Source organism: Peromyscus leucopus, chromosome 7 (genome assembly GCF_004664715.2).
Source record: "Peromyscus leucopus breed LL Stock chromosome 7, UCI_PerLeu_2.1, whole genome shotgun sequence".
NCBI classification, from domain to species: domain Eukaryota; kingdom Metazoa; phylum Chordata; class Mammalia; order Rodentia; family Cricetidae; genus Peromyscus; species Peromyscus leucopus.
Genome location: NC_051069.1, coordinates 89,557,348 through 89,574,766, shown reverse-complemented (window position 1 = coordinate 89,574,766; position 17,419 = coordinate 89,557,348). Strand labels below are relative to the sequence as shown.

At 42.7% G+C, this 17,419-nt stretch overlaps 1 protein-coding gene across 1 annotated transcript in view; it reads left to right on the top strand.

The window, feature by feature from the left end:
• The window catches only part of Pccb (propionyl-CoA carboxylase subunit beta), a 72,260-nt gene that overhangs the window by 12,201 nt on the left and 42,640 nt on the right, over window positions 1–17,419 (top strand). Inside the window, 1 exon segment of the mRNA XM_028869948.2 lies at window positions 6,677–6,787. Within this exon segment, the coding sequence (XP_028725781.1) occupies window positions 6,677–6,787 (111 nt within the window).

The following is a 17,419-nucleotide window of genomic DNA, read 5'->3' as shown; positions in this document are numbered from 1 at the left end:
TGTACCTCGTCAAAGGGAGCTGTGCTGTCCTGCCGCTTTCTGCTTCCTTCCTGCTCTGGATCTTTATAGTTTGACTATGATGGGTTTCAGGGAGATGTCTTTGAGTTCATCCTTCTTTGGAGTTTGTTGAGCTTGGATGTGAACATTTGTGTCCTCCATCCGATCTGAGAAGTTTTGGTTCATATTTCTTCAGATATTTGACTGAATCCTTTTTGTTTCTCCTGGGTTCCCGTGGTGTGTGTGTTGATGCTTGAAGATTTCCCACAGTTCCCTCAGGCTTTGTTCATGTTTTCATTTTCTCAACATGGGTGACTTTTAGTGGTTTTATATTCAGGTTCCTGATCCATTGATTTCTGTGATTAAATCTGCTACAGAACCAACTAATGAGTGTTTCATTTTTTCTTTAGAATTTCTACTTATTTGTTTAAAAATTTCTGTTCATGCTATTCTTATTTTGTCCAGTGTTTTCCTGATTTCCTTGCATTCTTTTTCCATGTTTTTTATTATTATTTAGTTCATCGAACATATTTAGGACAGCTGCTGTAGCATCTATGACTAATTCCATGTGTGGGTTTCCTCATCTTTGTTTTCTGTCAGATTCTTTACTTTTTCCTAAGAATGGCTGCACCTGTTTACTTGTTTTATGATGTGTAATTTGTTGTTGAATAGTAGAAATGAGAGTATTCTGTCTGTCAACATGCTTTTTTTTTTCTCCTTTGAGGCAGGGTCTCATGTAGTTCAGGCTAGCATTGAACTTACTATGTAGCTGAGGATGGCTTTGAACCTTCTGCCTCCCAAGTGCTGGATGATAGGCATGCATGGTCCTAGTTAGGGTTTCAATTCCTGTGAAGAGACACCATAACCACAGTGACTCTTATGAAGGTAAACCATTTAATTAGGGTGGCTCACTTATAGTTCAGAGGTTTATTAGTCCATTATCATCATGATAATTGTGCTAGAGACATGGTGCTAGAGCTGAGAGTCCTTACATCCCCCCCCCCCAGTTGAAGACCAAACCCAGGGCCTTGCACTTGCTAGGCAAGCACTCTACCACTGAGCTAAATCCCCAACCCCAAGAATCCTTACATTCTTGACTCAGAGGCAACAGGAAATGGTCTATCTTACTGGGCATGGCTTTAGCATATATGAGACCTCAAAGCCCACCTCCACAGTGACTCACTTCCTCCAACAAGACCACACCCACTCCAACAAGGCTATACATCCTAATAGTGCCACTCCCTTTGGGGCCCATTTTCTTTCTAACCATCATAACCACCATGCCTAGTTTTCTGGTAACTTACAAATTGGGTTCTTTCAGTCTTCAGGGACTACTGATCTTTACTAGTTGAGTGTGGGATCTGTCTGTGACTTTCCTAAGCTATTTTTGTAAAATGCACGTTCTGTGGTTGTGGTGTTGCTTTTTCTCAGTGCCGTGACAGATTACCTGACAAAGGTACCTTGGAAGGGAGGGTTTGTTGGCTCAAAGTTTCAGGGTGTGGTCTGTCGTGAGGAGGACGTGCTGGCTTGTCACTTGCTGTCTGCAGTCAAGAAGCAGAGAGAATGAAAGCTGCTGCTCACACCCTTCTGCTGTGTTGTTTAATTCAGCCCAGGATGCCAGCCCATCTGAGGGTGCCTGTATTTAAAGTGGGTTCCCACTTCAACCCAGCCAGGAACTCCCTCTCATGCATGCCCAGAGTTTGCCTCCTGCAAGATTCTGGTGATGCACGCCTTTAATCCCAACACTGGGGAGGCAGAGGCAGGCTGATCGCTGTGAGTTCAGAGCCAGCCTGGTCTACAAAGCGAGTTCCAGGATTACCAGGGCTGTTACAGAGAAAAACTGTGTCTTGAAAAAACAAAACAGAAAAGATGTTCTTAGGTCTCAAAATGGGCAAGGGTGGGGAACAACCTGCCATTTTCACTTGTCCTGGGGAAACTGAGTCCATCAGAATTTAAAGAGAGGCCGCCTCTGGGCTGGCCCTGCAGCCTTCAGAAGCAGCAGTCCGCAATGAAATACAGGTCCTGGCTGGAGATGTGGCACAGTGGTAGAGTACCTGCTTAGGATGGACCCCAGCACCTCAGAACAGAAACACAGCCCTGGCTTGAGGATGAGGTCTTTGTCGTCCGTCCTTTGGTGCCAGCTAGCCACAGTAGGTATATGGGTTGTCGTATCATGGTTATTTGTTATGGCTGGGGGAAGGTAGCAGCTCATCACGTGAAATTTACCTGCTTCTTCCTTCTTGATCCTTCGAGTGTTGGACTAGACTTCAGAGTTCCAAAATAGTCGCTTCCAACAGTCCTGTGGCTGAAGTTGTTTTGTTCAGTTTCCTAAAGCTTTCTCTTCTGTTGTCTATACTTGTTATGTCCTGTTGGTCTGTGACCTGTGGTCTGTGTCTTGTTGGTCTGTGACCTGTGGTCTGTGACATGTTGGTCTGTGTCCTGTGTCCTGTTGGTCTGTGACCTGTTGGTCTGTGACCTGTGGTCTGTGACATGTTGGTCTGTGTCCTGTGTCCTGTTGGTCTGTGACCTGTTGGTTAGTCTGTGTCATTTCTGGCTAGTTGGATCACTTGAGCCATGAGTTTGAGGCAAGTCTAGGGCACATAGTGAGATTTATCTAAAAAGCAAACCATTTTATACCAAGAGAACCATATCCCAAGCTCCTATTTTGAATATTTTTTAGTGTACTTTTAAAATTTCTTCATGTTTCTTTCTTTTCGTCTTGGGGTGGAGGGTGGGGAGCAAGGCCTTGTTAAATTGTCGAGGTTGGCTTCAAACTCCTAATCTTCCTATCTCAGCTTCCAGAATTCTGGGATTATAAGCATGCTCTACTATGCCTGCCTAATTTTTTTAAACTGTATTAAAAAAAAAAACTTTATTAAAAGATAAGAGCGGGGCAGTGGTGGCTCACACTGTAGATGAATTACTAACCAGTCTTATTAAATAAAAAAAACACAGAGCCAGATGTAGCTAGAGTTTTCCTGCCTGGTCCACAGTCAGGACAAATCTCTGTCACCTGCCAGTTCCACAGCCACTCAGACCCAATCAAGTAAACACAGAGACTTATATTGCTTACAAACTGTATGGCCGTGGCAGGCTTCTTGCTAACTGTTCTTATATCTTAAATTAATCCATTTCTATAAATCTATACCTTGCCACATGGCTCGTGGCGTACTGGCATCTTCACATGCTGCTTGTCATGGTGGCGGCTGGCAGTGACTCCTTCCGCCTTCCTGTTCTTTTTTTTCTCCTCTCTGTTAGTCCCGCCTATACTTCCTACCTAGCCACTGGCCAATCAGTGTTTTATTTATTGACCAATCAGAGTAATTTGACATACAGACCATCCCACAGCAGCCAGAAATTGGGGTTAAAGCCTGAAAGAGATCAGAGGAATAGGAAAAGCCACAAGCTACCCTCACCTCACCGACTCCTCAGTCTCCAAAGAGACCTACTTCCTGTATACATTGCCTATATGCCTTTCTGTTCTGCTATCTCATTTGCTGTCTCTCCAGCTGCATCACTTTCTCTTCCTGCCCAGCTCTGTCACTTCCTGTCTGTCTGTACAGACCTCCAGACCTCTATGGTTAGTGCTGGGATTAAAGGCATGTGTCACCACACTTGGCTCTGTTTCCCGATGTGGCCTTGAACTCACAGAGATCCAGACAGGTCCCTGCTTCCCAAGTGATAGGATTAAAGGTGTATTCTACCATTGCCTGACTTCTATGTTTAATTATTGTGGCTGGCTTTTTCCTCTGATCCTCAGTTAAATTTTATTGGGGGACACAGTATATTGGGGGACACAATACATCACCACAGCACACTTTTAATCCCAACACTCATAGGCAGGTGGATCTCTTATGAGTTTGAGGCCAGCCTGCTCTACATAGTGAGTTCCAGGACAGCCAGGACTACACTGAGAAACCCTGTCTCAAAAAAATAAAAACAAAAAAAAAATATAAGTAAGCATACAAAATAATAGTTGTTTCTCTTCCTTCCCCCTACCCCAGGCTTGACATGGCCTTATGTAGCCTAGGCTAGCTTAGAACTCCTGAACCTTTTGCTTTTATCTCCCAAGTACTACACTAGCTTAAAATATTTTCCTACATGTAGATCATTGTATTTTGCTTACATTAATCTCCACTACATTGTAACTGTAACTGTTTTTTTTTTTTTTTTGAGTGTTCAATGATTCCTTCTAGGTTGTAATAAGTATCTCAACACAATCTCTTTTAAAAAATCATTACATTTATTTATGTGTGTGTGTGTGTGTGTGTGTGTGTGTGTGTTTGAAGTTATGAGCCCAAATACAGTGTTATAATTATTACTTTATTTGTTCTTTATTTTTCAAACAATTATTTTTAAGGCTATGTGTGTCTAAGTCTGCCATATGTATACAGGTGCCTGTGGAGGTAGTGTAGCAGGCTTTCTTTGGATCGCCAGCCCACAAACAACGACACAGACTTCTTATTAATTATGAAAGCTTGGCCATTAGCTTAGGCTTGTTCCTGTAGCTCTTTTTTTTTTTTTTTTTGGTTTTTTTGAGACAGGGTTTCTCTGTGTAATTTTGCGCCTTTTTCCTGGAACTCACTTGGTAGCCCAGGCTGGCCTCAAACTCACAGAGATCCGCCTGCCTCTGCCTCCCGAGTGCTGGGATTAAAGGCGTGCACCACCACCGCCCGGCTTCCTGTAGCTCTTTTTTTTTTTTTTTTTTTTTAAAGATTTATTTATTATGTATACAGTGTTCTGCATGCATGTGTCCTTGCAGGCCAGAAGAGGGCACCAGATCTCATTACGGGTGTTTGTGAGCCACCATGTGGTTGCTGGGAATTGAACTCAGGACCTCTGGAAGAGCAGTCAGTGCTCTTAACCACTGAGCCATCTCTCCAGCCCTTCCTGTAGCTCTTATAACTTAACCTGCTTTTATTAATCTATGGTCTGCAGAGAGGCTCGGTTACCTCTACTCTGTAGTGTATGTCTGACCTCTTCAGTGTCTCCCTGGTATCTTCTGCATTCCTAGATTCCTTTTCTTCCTTTCTCTCCCCAGAAATCCTCCCTATCCTCTCCTGCCTAGCTATTGACAGTTCAGCTTTTTATTACACCAATTACAGCAGCATATCTCCACATAGTGTACAAATATCCCACAACAGTGGAGGATCCCCAGGAGCTGGAGTTATAGGCTGTTGAAAGTCTCCTTATGTGGATACTATGATCTGAATTCAGCAAATGCTCTTAACTGCTGAGCCATTGCTCTAGTCCCAAATTAAGAAAATAATTTTATTCAATATTTTATTTATTTGTGTGTGTGTGTCTGTACAGTTGTACATCTCCATGGCAACCTGTGGAGGTCAGAATACAGCCCCAGCTGTTAGTCCTTTCTTTCCACCTTGTTTTGAGACAGGGTGTCTTATTGCTCCCTCCTGTGTATTTCAAGGTAGCTGGCCCATGAGCTTGTGGGAATCCCCCTGCCTCTGCCTCCCATCTTGCTGTAGAAGTGCTGGGACCACGGACATTGAAGCAGTTCCATCTGGCTTTGGGTCCTGGAAATCTGAGCTCTGGTTCTCATGTTTGCAGTTACCCACTGGGCAATCTCCCCAGCCTCCAGCATTTGGTTTCTAATCACAGGCTAACTGTTTCTGGTTTTTTATGATCTCAATTGCTTCTTGACGATTTGGGTTGCTGTCTCCTGTTACTTCCTTTTCCCTCAAGCATCATCCTGTGCTGGTATGGTGCTAGGGGAAGCCTTAATTAAAAACGCTTGACTCTCAGGTGTCTTAATTTTGTTTAGTGTTTAGCTTTTTCTCCTCCCTTATTTCTCTTGGATAGATAGGAAACAGGGTCTTTCAATGTAACTCAGACGAGCCTTGGACTCACTATGTAGCTCAGGCTGTTAATGACCTAGAACTTGTAACATAATCCTCCTGCCTCAGCTTCCCAAGTGCTGGGGTTAAAAGCATGAGCCACCATTCCTGGTTTGCTCAGCAGTTTCTTTTATGCATAAACATTTTGTTCACAGGTAGTTCATGTTTTGAATACTTGTTTTTGATAATTTCTTCTAGTTTTATAGTCGTTTTTTAAGGGATTTTCCAAACTGGGTTCTGCTGTAGCTAGAAGTCCATCTACTTACCTGTTATTTTTGCTGAGTAGAGATGACTTCTGTGTTGTGACAAGCTGTATTGTAGCTCATGGTTTAGGACTTGAGGCTTTTATCTCTTCATAACACCTTTGTTCTTGTCACCACCAACAAGCCTTGTCTGAGGAGGAGAGATACTGAAGATCACTTAAGAGACACCTGCCTTTGTAGCTTTGTTTCTAGGGACCCAACATGACTTCTGGGTGCTCAGCATAGAGGCCAGGGCTACTCACAGGGCGAGTGCTGGCTGCTTCTCCCTGGTGACTCTGCACACTGGGTGCTGGACCTGAGGGGAAGTGGGGCCTATAGCACACATCCTGGTGGACACTTTGAATCACTCTTTGTTTCAGAAAGTGACACATTAACCATCCATGATGGGGACAAATTGCACACATAATTTTGGAAGCACTTTCCTGATTAGATCTTTTGCCTCCTGCATGGAGATATCCGTGGAAGCAAATCAAAACTCGGTTTTATTGTTGGCACTCTCTTCCTGCAGATAACTTGATGAGTACTTCTGTAACCAAGTGCTTTGCCTTTCTGTGTTGGCAGAGGAATGTCACCGCATCCGGAGTCATCCCTCAGATTTCTCTGATCATGGGCCCATGTGCTGGTGGGGCCGTCTACTCCCCTGCCCTAACAGACTTCACATTCATGGTTAAGGTAAGAAAGCTGTGCCTGTTTCTGGTGCCCCGAGAGTCCTGCAGCTCCCATCTGCAATAAACCTAATGCCTGACCCAGATCTAGGTCCTTATCTGAGTTCTCATTGGTGTTTGGTGGAGCGGAGATAAGCTCTGAGTGGAGGGAAGGCTTGGCACGGGATCTGTAGTGTTTGAGGAAGGTGCTTGTGGTTTTACTTGTGATCTGAATTGCAAATGGGTTCACATAATCAGAAGATCCCTGTCCTTTACCCAGACTGATGGCTGTTTACTATGACTAGGGATCCCTTGGGAGGGTCTGCTGTGGTCTGCTTCATTGGCAAGTGGCTCCCTGTGGCCCTGTGCTTCTTTCTCACTTCTTGGCCTTTTTGTAATGGTAATGGAAAAATCTGATCTCCAGCTTCAGTCTGAGAGGTGCATGTCAACATGTCTCCTGGTTTTATTATAAGGGGATTTTAAATGATTTTTATTATTTATTTATTTGGGTTTTTTGAGGTAAGGTTTCACTGTGTAGCCCTGACTGTCCTGGAATATTGCTGGGATCAAAGGTGTGTGTTATTACACGCGGCATGATTTTTACTTTATTTTACTTTTTGAGGTTAATTTTTGAGACAGGGTCTTACTGTGCCATCTTGGCTGGTCTGGAACTCACCATGTAGACCAAGCTGGCCTGGAACTCACGGAGATCAGCCTGCCTCTGCCTCCTGAGTGCTGGGACTAAAGGTATGTATCATCATGCCCAGATAAAATTTTTTTTTTTTTTTTTTTTTTTTGAGACAGGGTTTCTCTGTGTAGCCCTGGCTATCCTGGAACTCAATTTGTAAACCAGGCTGGCCTCGAACTCAGAGATCCACCTGGCTCTGTTGGGATTAAAGGTGTGTGCCACTACCACCTGGCTGTGATAAATTGTTTTTAGATGAAATCCTCTTGAAATTATATGTGGGTAACTATCCTAAATCTGATTGTTAAGATAGAACTGTTAAGATTATTAAGATAGGTTGATTTTGTTTTTTTGGTTGTTTTTTTTTTTTTTTTTTTTTTCGAGACAGGGTTTCTCTGTGTAGCTTTGTGCCTTTCCTGGAACTCACTTGGTAGTCCAGGCTGGCCTCGAACTCACAATGATCCACCTGGCTCTGCCTCCCGAGTGCTGGGATTAAAGTCGTGCGCCACCACCGCCCGGCTTGATTTTGTTTTTTAATGTTCAAAAGATGAGCAATAAATACCATGGCAGAGAAAGGCTGAGGGGAAAAGTAATGGTAGTTATTTGGTATGAGGGGACAATTCCAGATGTAATGTGACTGGGTACATTGTTCTCAAGGGCAGTGTGGCAGTTAGAATCCAAAGTTGCAAATGCGCTCCTCTTGCCCTGCGGTTCTGTTCCTAGTGACAATTGAAAGCATCCTTTTTTTTTCTTTTATTGAAAATAGATTTTAAAAAATACAGTCTATTCTGCTCTGATTTCCCATCCCTCTCCTCCTCCCAGCTCCTCCCTTCATCCCCTCCTATAGAAGTAACCAACCGTCTTATTAAATAAGAAACAGAGCCAATATAGAGATGAAAGCCAAGAGGTCAGAGCAATAGCTAAGAGCTAAAAACCTTACCCTTCACTATCGCAGTGGTCCTACCTCTCCGAAAGAGACCTACTTCCTGTGCCAGTGAATGATTGAAAGCATCTTAATGGGGCTTGGATGTCCGTTGTTCGTCATACAGAAAGCCCTAGGTTGAACTCCTAGCCCTGCATAAATGGGCTCAGGAGCACATGTATGCAACCCACAGGAGGTAGAGGCAGGAGGATTGAAGTCCAAGGGCATCCTTGGCTACCTAGTGAGTTTGAGGTTAGCCTGGGATCCATAAGACTCTGCTTGAACAACAGCAACAATAAAAAAACACACGATGAAAGGCATAGAAATGCCCAAGAGAAGGGTGAGTTTAGAGGTTTAAGCGCTGACTTTGGCAGTGATGGAGCGATTAGCATGGCTCCTGGGCAAGGGTGGTACACAAAATTTGTGAAGAATTCTACATTTAAAAACCAGTGACAAAGGACTGAGATGGTTTAGTGGGTAAGAGTACGTGCTGCACAAGAATAAGGGCCTGCGTTCGGATCTCTAACACCCCTATAAATGCTAGGTGGGCCTGTAACTTCAGTGCTGGGTCAAGGGAGGCAGGATCGCTAGCCAGAGGATGGATGGAGGCAGCATCACTGGAAAAACAGTGAGCTACAGGTTTATGGAAGAAACCCTGTCCTAGCGATAAGGTAGAGAATGATAGAGCTGAGTATCAATGACCTTACTGGCTTCCTCACGTACACATGCATGTATACATGCGTACACCACACACACATGCAATGCATGCATGCACAAATGCACACACACTACTAAGATCACCAAATCTCATGGTTCTTGGAGAAAGTAGAATTCCCTGCCCTTCTCCCACTGAACCTGTGGATACCCATCTGGTACCTCCTGAGTTTTCTCCTCTTCTTTGCCTTTGTGGGTGGGAGTTTTGAACAAATCCCTCTGGCTAAGACTGTGCTCCTCCTCTCCTTATGTGTTGCGCACACTCATCACAGCCAATGACTGTCCCTTCTCCTTCCTTTACTCTCCCAGCTTCTCTCTTGGTACCAGGTCTTCCCACCCGAACTTACCTCCAGAATCCTTGTTGTTTCCCCCTCTGGCTGGTGCTCGGATTCTGTCCTCTTCCCAGCCTCCTCTTTCCGTAGCAGTTTACCGGTCCCCGTCCACTAAGCCTGATTTTCTCTTGGTTTCACTAACTGTGTCACTGTAAATGCTGCCCCACCCCTTGAGACAGGGTGTCTCTGTGCAGCCCTGGCTGTCCTGGAACTTGCTCTATAGACTAGACTGACCTTGAACTCACAGAGATCTACCTGCCTCTGACTGCTGAGTGCTGGAATTAAAGGCATCTACCACCTCAAGGCTTAGGGGGTAAGAAGTCTTAAGAAAAAATAAACATTCTATGAATGAAGTATAATGAGAAGAGTCCACAGTGCTGAGCTATATTACAAGAACCATTTAATTCATAAGTAAGTAGAGCAAAGACCATCAGACAGGAAAAGAATTGAGTTACATATCTAGATATACTGGACACTTATTTTATGATAAAGAGACAGTTCTAGGGACTGGCTCAGTTGGTAAAGTACTTGTGCAGACACAAGGACCTGAGTTTGGATATTCATCCCTCATAAAAAGCTGGGCACAGTGCTGATCACTTGTAACCTAGCACTGGGGTGGTAGAGCAAGGTTCCATGGAGTTTGCTGGCCAACCACACTAGCCAGATCTGCAAACTCCAGTCCAGTTTCAGTGAGAGACCCTGTCTAAAAATACAAGGTGGAGAAGCAATCCAGGAAGAAATCCAATGTCAACTTCTGGCTTACAAACCTGTGGACTCGTGTGTGTGTGTGTGTGTGTGTGTGTGTGTGTGTGTGTGTGTGTGTGTACACGTATGTATGTATGTGTATCATTTCCCACCTGGATTATTGTAGAATCCTGGCTGCCTTGAACAAAAGGAATGTCTGCTGGTCAGCCAGTCAAACCACCCTCATCCCCACAACAGCTGTTGGAGCATCCCATAGTGCCTTGAGAAAAGCACACAGTGAGGAGGGCTGACCACTGCCTCCTCGAGGTGCAGCCTCAGCTAGGACTGTTTCAAGTAGTTTGTATGAGACTTCTTGCTGCCATCAACCTTGTTGAACTCTAGATGACCCTGGCCTAACTTAAGTGGGACTGCTGTGATATGTGCAGATGTCCCTTCTCTGGTTCAGTGGAAACAGGTTGTTGCCTGGGTGACAGGCACCCTCCTAAGCTGTCTCCTCTGATGCTTCAACCTGAGGTCCAATAAACAAAACAGCCTCTCTTAAGTTGTTTCTTCTTACCTTTTAGTGCTGTGGGAGAGCTGAAAACCCAGTGGTTAAGAGCACTTACTTCTCTTCCAGAAGACCCTGGTTTGGTTTCTGGCATTCATGTCAGACAGCTCACAACTGCTTGTGACTCCAGCTCCAGAGAATCCAACACCCTCTTCAGGCTTCTGTGGGTACCTGCACACATGTGGCCTACACACACACACACACACACACACACACACACACACACACACGCACACACACATCTGAATGGCAGTTGAATAATTTTTGTAGTTGGTGGTAAGTAAGGAAGACAGAGCTGTGGGTGCTGAGTGTCAAAGGCTATTGAGTCAGTGGGTAGGCTCTGCTTACTGGAAGAGTTCCAGAGCCTTTAAGGTCAAGAGTCTTAGGCCGGAGGCCCTGAGCTATGACACTGACCAGTGTCAGAGGCTGAGGAATCCCTATTCCTAGGTCTGCTCAAAGGCTGGGATGCCAGCTGCCAAATGCTAAGGAATCCCAACTTCCTCAGCCCACAGGGCTGTTGATCTAAGAGCCCTGATACTGGAGACCTGTATCAGAGCTGTAAAGGTAGGGTACCACCTGTTGCTGACCCCCCCACTTCCTTGTTCTGCAGCTTGCTACCGTCACATGCTGAGGGACACTGCAGCTGCAAATGAACAGCCCTTGGGGAGCTTCTCCTTGCCTGCCATGATTTCTATCTGGGCAGAGCAAAAGAACCCAGCCAGCTGATTGGTGACATAATCACCCTTGTCAGAGATCATTTGGCTGTAGAGGTGGGGGTTTGGTTCTGGGCTATCTGTTTTCCTTCATTGGCATATACTGTTTTGATTACCATTAAGACAGAGTAAGTTTTGAAATCAAGAAGTGTGGGTTGAATGTTGTGACACACACTTAAATTCCAGCACTTGGGAGGCAGGTGGATCTCTGAGTTCGAGGCCAGCCTGTCTACAGAGTGAGTTCTAGGACAACCAGAGATACACATGAAAAACCCTGTTCTGGAAACGTAAAAAAAAAAAAAAAAAAGTGTGGGACCTTAAACTTTGTTCTTGGTCAGGATTGTTTTGTCTATCTGAAGATCTGTGAAGGTTCCATGTCAGTTTTAGGATGGGTTTTCTGTTTCCACTTAGCCTCACTGGGGCTTAGTTTGGGGACACATTGACTCTGCATGCTGCTTTTGACAGCATTTACAGCTGACTAGAGTGTAGCTTCTAGTGTTGGCTCACACCTGTAATCTCAGAACTCAGGATGCTGAGACAGGAGGATTACTATAACTTCAAGGCCAGCCTGGTCTATATGGTAAGTATTGGACTAGTCAAGGCAAGGTAATGTAACATGAGCCTGTCTCAAAAAAAACAAAACAAAACAAAAAGCATGTGTAGCTGGAGTTTTCTCCAGTCCTGCTTGGCCTATGGTCAGGACAAATCTCTCTCACCCGCCAGTCCTGCAGCTGCTCAGACCCAAGTAAACACACAGAGACTTCAATTGCTTACAAACTGTATGGCCGTGGCAGGCTTCTTGCTAACTGTTCTTATATCTTATATCAACCCATTTCTATTACTTTATAAGTTGCTACATGGCTCATGGCTTACCGGTATCTTAACATCTTCTCATGGTGGCAGCTGGCATCATCTCTCTCTGCCTCAGCCTTCCTGTTCCCAGAATTCTCTTCTCTGCTTGTCCCACCTATACTTCCTGCCTAGCTACTGGCCAATTAGCATTTTATTTATATAGAGCGATATCCACAGCACTTCCCCTTTTCTTTTTTTTCAAAAAGGAAGGTTTTAACTTTCACATAGTAAAATTACATATAACAACAATTTTCAACCAAGAATTACAGTTACAATATCTAGTCTATTTATAATAACTAGTCTATTTGTATTTGGTAAAACTAAAGAAGATATCCTATCTATCCTTTATTTGTGAGTCTAAGGTTTCATATCTAACTTATCTCTTATCATAACTAAGGAAATTATAACTATGTAGTCTCCAACTACACCAAAGACCCAGAAGGATATACTATTACCTGAGAAATGGGAAAAGGATGCAAACAACTTTCAGGAGTCTTGTAAGAGTAGACAGAGACAGCTGGCAGCCTGGACAGTTATCCAAAGTTCCTTTGTAAAGTTGGGGCATCTGTCTTTAGCTCACAAGCCTAGAGTCTCTCAGTCACTTCTCTCTGTATCCTGTAGAATGTCTGACAGTTTCCTCTGCAAAGCAGGAACCTGAAGAACCATTTTGCCAAGCAAAGTTCAGTGATTACCTTCCTATGGGTCTTGCATGTCCAGTTGATAACATTTTTTCAAGCAGTCTAGGCAAGAACAGTTTCTTGCCCAAATGGCTATTTTTGTCTTCGATGCCCATCCTCCTCTCTGAAGTAAATCAGTGCTACCAGGAGCAGACATGTCTCATTGTCCAGAAAGTGTAAATTTTTAAAACATTTTAAATGCCATATTCTGTAGGTCTTTGAACTGTTTGAAGATTACCTACCTAACTGAATTATATCTATGTATACCTAGAAAACTTAACTAACATGGTTACAAGTTTGACTATCATAGAAGACTAATTATTAGTCTGTATTTCATAATTATCCATTACAATTTAAATGAATTACATAAACATAATACCTCAAACGAGAATAGAAATATATATACAGTTTAACAAAACTAAGTTTAAACTTGTATCAATAAACTAAAATCCATAGCAGTGTAAAACATTTTAAACAGGTTGTTGCTCTTTAAAAGTAGGTTCAACAATCTACCCTTTAATCCTATCATTATCTATACTATCCCCTTTTTTTCTTTAGAAAGAGATTGCATTTATAATAATATTGGTTTTTCTCTGTCCCACACCAGAGGGCTCTTCTCATATGGGACACAAGAATCTCTTAACCTTTTCTTTTAGTAATATGGTTGGGTTTAGAGAAGGAGTGAGCCAATTCCATCTCCAAAGCCAGCTTGGTATATTTGGGAATTTGGGTGTAGCTTCTCTTACTACTTCCTGCTGGAGGGGGGCGCTGTATCTTATGGGGATACAAAGAAAATTTTAGGATTATGGAGCAGTTCATGAGGATGTAGCATCTGAGCCAGTTGCCTTGAAACCGTTCTGGATGTTGGATCATCTGGGCCATATTGTCATCGGAGACCTTTCAGGGGGTCTTGGCTGGTCAAACCTGATGTATCTTAATCTGGAACAAATCCATAGCCTCTGGCTTTCTGTGGAAACAAAAGCAGAGCCTCCTTTCCAAAGCAACATATCCTTAGATCCAAATTTTGAAGTCAAGGTATCTTTACAATATACATATTGACTTAACTCAACAGTTTTTGCAATCAAATATCTTTCTGCAGTTAATAATATCAAAGACAACATAATCCAGATTCTCTGTGTGATATCCATCTTTACATGGCTTATTTTTTATATTAATTTTACTGTCTCTTTTTAAAGACTTTATTTTTTTAAATTCTGTATTTTTTTATATAACTGTACAGTCTTCCTTTTCCAATCCTCCTTACACTGCAACATACAAATCTCCACCCTGATCACATTTGCTTCCAGCCTTCTTCCCATTCTGTCTCCAGTTTCTAATCTGCTAAATTCAGTAAACTGCAACACAATTCTTCACAGACTTCAGAAGAACAATACTCAACTTCATATGGAAAAAAAAAAAACAGGATAGCCAAAACAATCCTATACAATAAAGGAACTTCTGGAGGCATCACCATCCTAACTTCAAGCTCTACTATAAAGCTATAGTAATAAAAACAACTTGGTATTGACATAAAAACAGACATGTTGATCAATGGAATCAAATCGAAAACCCTGACATTAATCCACACACCTACGAACACCTGATTTTTTACAAAAAATCCAAAGTTATATAATGGAAGAAAGAAAACACCTTCAACAAATGGTGCTGGCATAACTAGATATCTACATGTAGAAGAATGCAAATAGATCCATGCACAAAACTCAAGTCCAAATGGGTCAAAGACCTCAACATAAATCCAGTTACACTGAACCTCACTGAAGAGAAAGTGGAAAGTAGCCTTGAACGCATTGGCACAAGAGACTACTTCCTAATATAACACCAGTAGCACAGACACTGAGAGCAACAATTAATAAATGGGACCTCCTGAAACTGAGAAGCTTCTGTAAGGCAAAGGACACAGTAAATAAGACAAAACGGCAGCCTACAGAATGGGAAAAGATCTTTTCCAACCTCACATCTGACAGAGGGCTGATCTCCAAATATATAAAAAACTCAAGAAACTAGACATCAAAATATCAAATAATCCGATTAAAAATGGGCTACAGAACTAAACAGAGAATTCTCAACAGAAGAATCTCAAATGGCCAAAAGACATTTAAGGAATTGCTCAACATCCTTAGCCACCAGGGAAATGCAAATCAAAATAACTCTGATATACCATCTTATACCTGTCAGAATGGCTAAGATAAAAAACACCGATGACAGTTTATGTTGGAAAAGAGGTAGAGAAAGGGGAATACTCCTCCACTGCTGGTGGGAATGTAGTCTTTGCAGCCACTCTGGAAATCAGTATGGCAGTATCTCAGAAAATTGAGAATCAACCTACTTCAAGACCCAGTAATACCACTCTTGGGCATATACCCAAAAGATGCTCCACCACACCACAAGGACATTTGCTCAACTATGTTCATAGGAGCATTATTCGTAGTAGCCAAAACCTGGAAACAACCTAGATGTCCCTCAACCAAAGAATGGATAAAGAAAATGTGGTACATTTACACAATGGAGTATTATGCAGGGCTAAAAAACAATGTCATCATGAAATTTGTATGCGAATGGATGGAACTAGAAAATAGTCATCCCAAACCCAGAAAGACAAACATGGTATGTACTCACTCGTAAGCAAGTATTAGACACAAAGCAAAGGATAACCAGTTTACAATCCACAACCCCAGAGAAGCTAGGTAAAGAGGAGGACCCTAAGAGGAACATGTATGGATCACCCCAGGAAGGGGAAAGGGTTAAGATCTCCTGGGTAAACTGGGAGGTGGAAACATGAGGGTTCCAAATGGTCGAATTGGAGAAGGGACAGAGAGGGAGAGCAATGAAAGACATACTTTTTTTCCCCCCTTGGGGTTTTTTATTTTTAAACAAAAGTTATTCATGCAACATATTTTCATTGTAATTTCCCCTCCTGCAATTCCTCCTATATCCTCCCAACACCCTACACATCCATCTTTGTTCTCTCTCACGTCTTTAAACACACACACACACACACACACACACACACACACACAAACACAAAATGGAAATCAAAATAAACAAAAGACCAATAAGACCCAAAAAAAGGCCAAACAAAGCAAAATGAGACACAAAGTCTACAAAATACCATCGAGTTCATTTTATGTTGGCCAACTAATCCTAGGCATAAGGACTACCTTGAAATATGGTTAAATACTCAATGAGCCTCCACGGAAGAAAACTGATTTTTCCTTTACCAAAGAATATCAATTACAAATAACTTCTTGGTTAAAGATAGAAGCTTTATTTGTTTATATAACTGCATATATTTCTTTTTTTCTCTCTTTCAAGCCTATGTACATTTTTACATACATTGTAAAGCATTTAAAGTCTTGTTCCATCTGAATCTGCCTTATTGTGAACCTATTGTTTTAAACTGCAGCATTCTAAAACTGAAATGGTAGCTTTGGCTGGTGGCTCTGCCCACCTCAGCTTCCCAACATGGTGGTACTACAGTTTACTGCCAGCTCTGGGAGCCATCATCTCTTAGAAACAGTGGTTCTATGCTTTTATCGAAGCAGCATGTAGCCCAGAAACCTCTTTTTTAATTTTTTTTCTTTTATTTTTTAACTAGCAAAAACTATATTCAACACACAGCATAGTGCGCAGCTTGGAGACACCTCTGTGTGTCAGAGGTCAAGCCTGCACGCACGCCACGAACCTGCCATAGAGTAGCTAAAACCCACAGGCTGCAGCTAACATGAGAGAGACAGCTAGAAAGCTCTTTTTAGCTCCATTTTAGAATCTTTTTTCTCAGATTTTAAGTGGAAACTCTTGCCAACCTGTTGGGTGCCATTTTTAGCTGGAGTTTTCTCCAGTCCTGCCTGGCCAGGACAAATCTCTCTCACCCGCCAGTCCTGCAGCTGCTCAGACCCAACCAAGTAAACACACAGACTTATATTATTTATAAACTGTATGGCCTTGGCAGGCTTCTTGCTAACTGTTCTTATATCTTAAATCAACCCATTTCTATTAACCTATAAGTTGCCACGTGGCTCATGGCTTACCTGTATCTTAATATCTTGTCATGGTGGTGGCTGGCAGCGCCTCTCTGCCTAAGCCTTCCTGGTGGTTTTTGTTTTGTTTTGTTTTGTTTTTTTTGTTTGTTTGTTTGTTTGTTTTTCAAGACAGGGTTTCTCTGTGTAGCTTTGCACCTTTCCTGGATCTCTCTCTGTAGACCAGGCTGGCCTGGAACTCACAAAGATCCGCCTGCCTCTGCCTCCCAAGTGCTGGGATTAAAGGTGTGCACCACCACCACCCTGCTCCTCCTGCCTCCACTTCCTTCAGCAAATTCTACACTGCAGAGAAACCTCAGGTGACTGTCCAGGCAGCTGGCTGTTTCTATCAACTCAAATTTTTTTTTGGAAGCTACTTGCATGCACTTCTGTTTTTATTTTTGTTAGGTAATATTATTTCCTTCTTGGGTCTCTGAGGGAGTTAAAGATTAGATAGTTATAGTTGAAGATTAGAT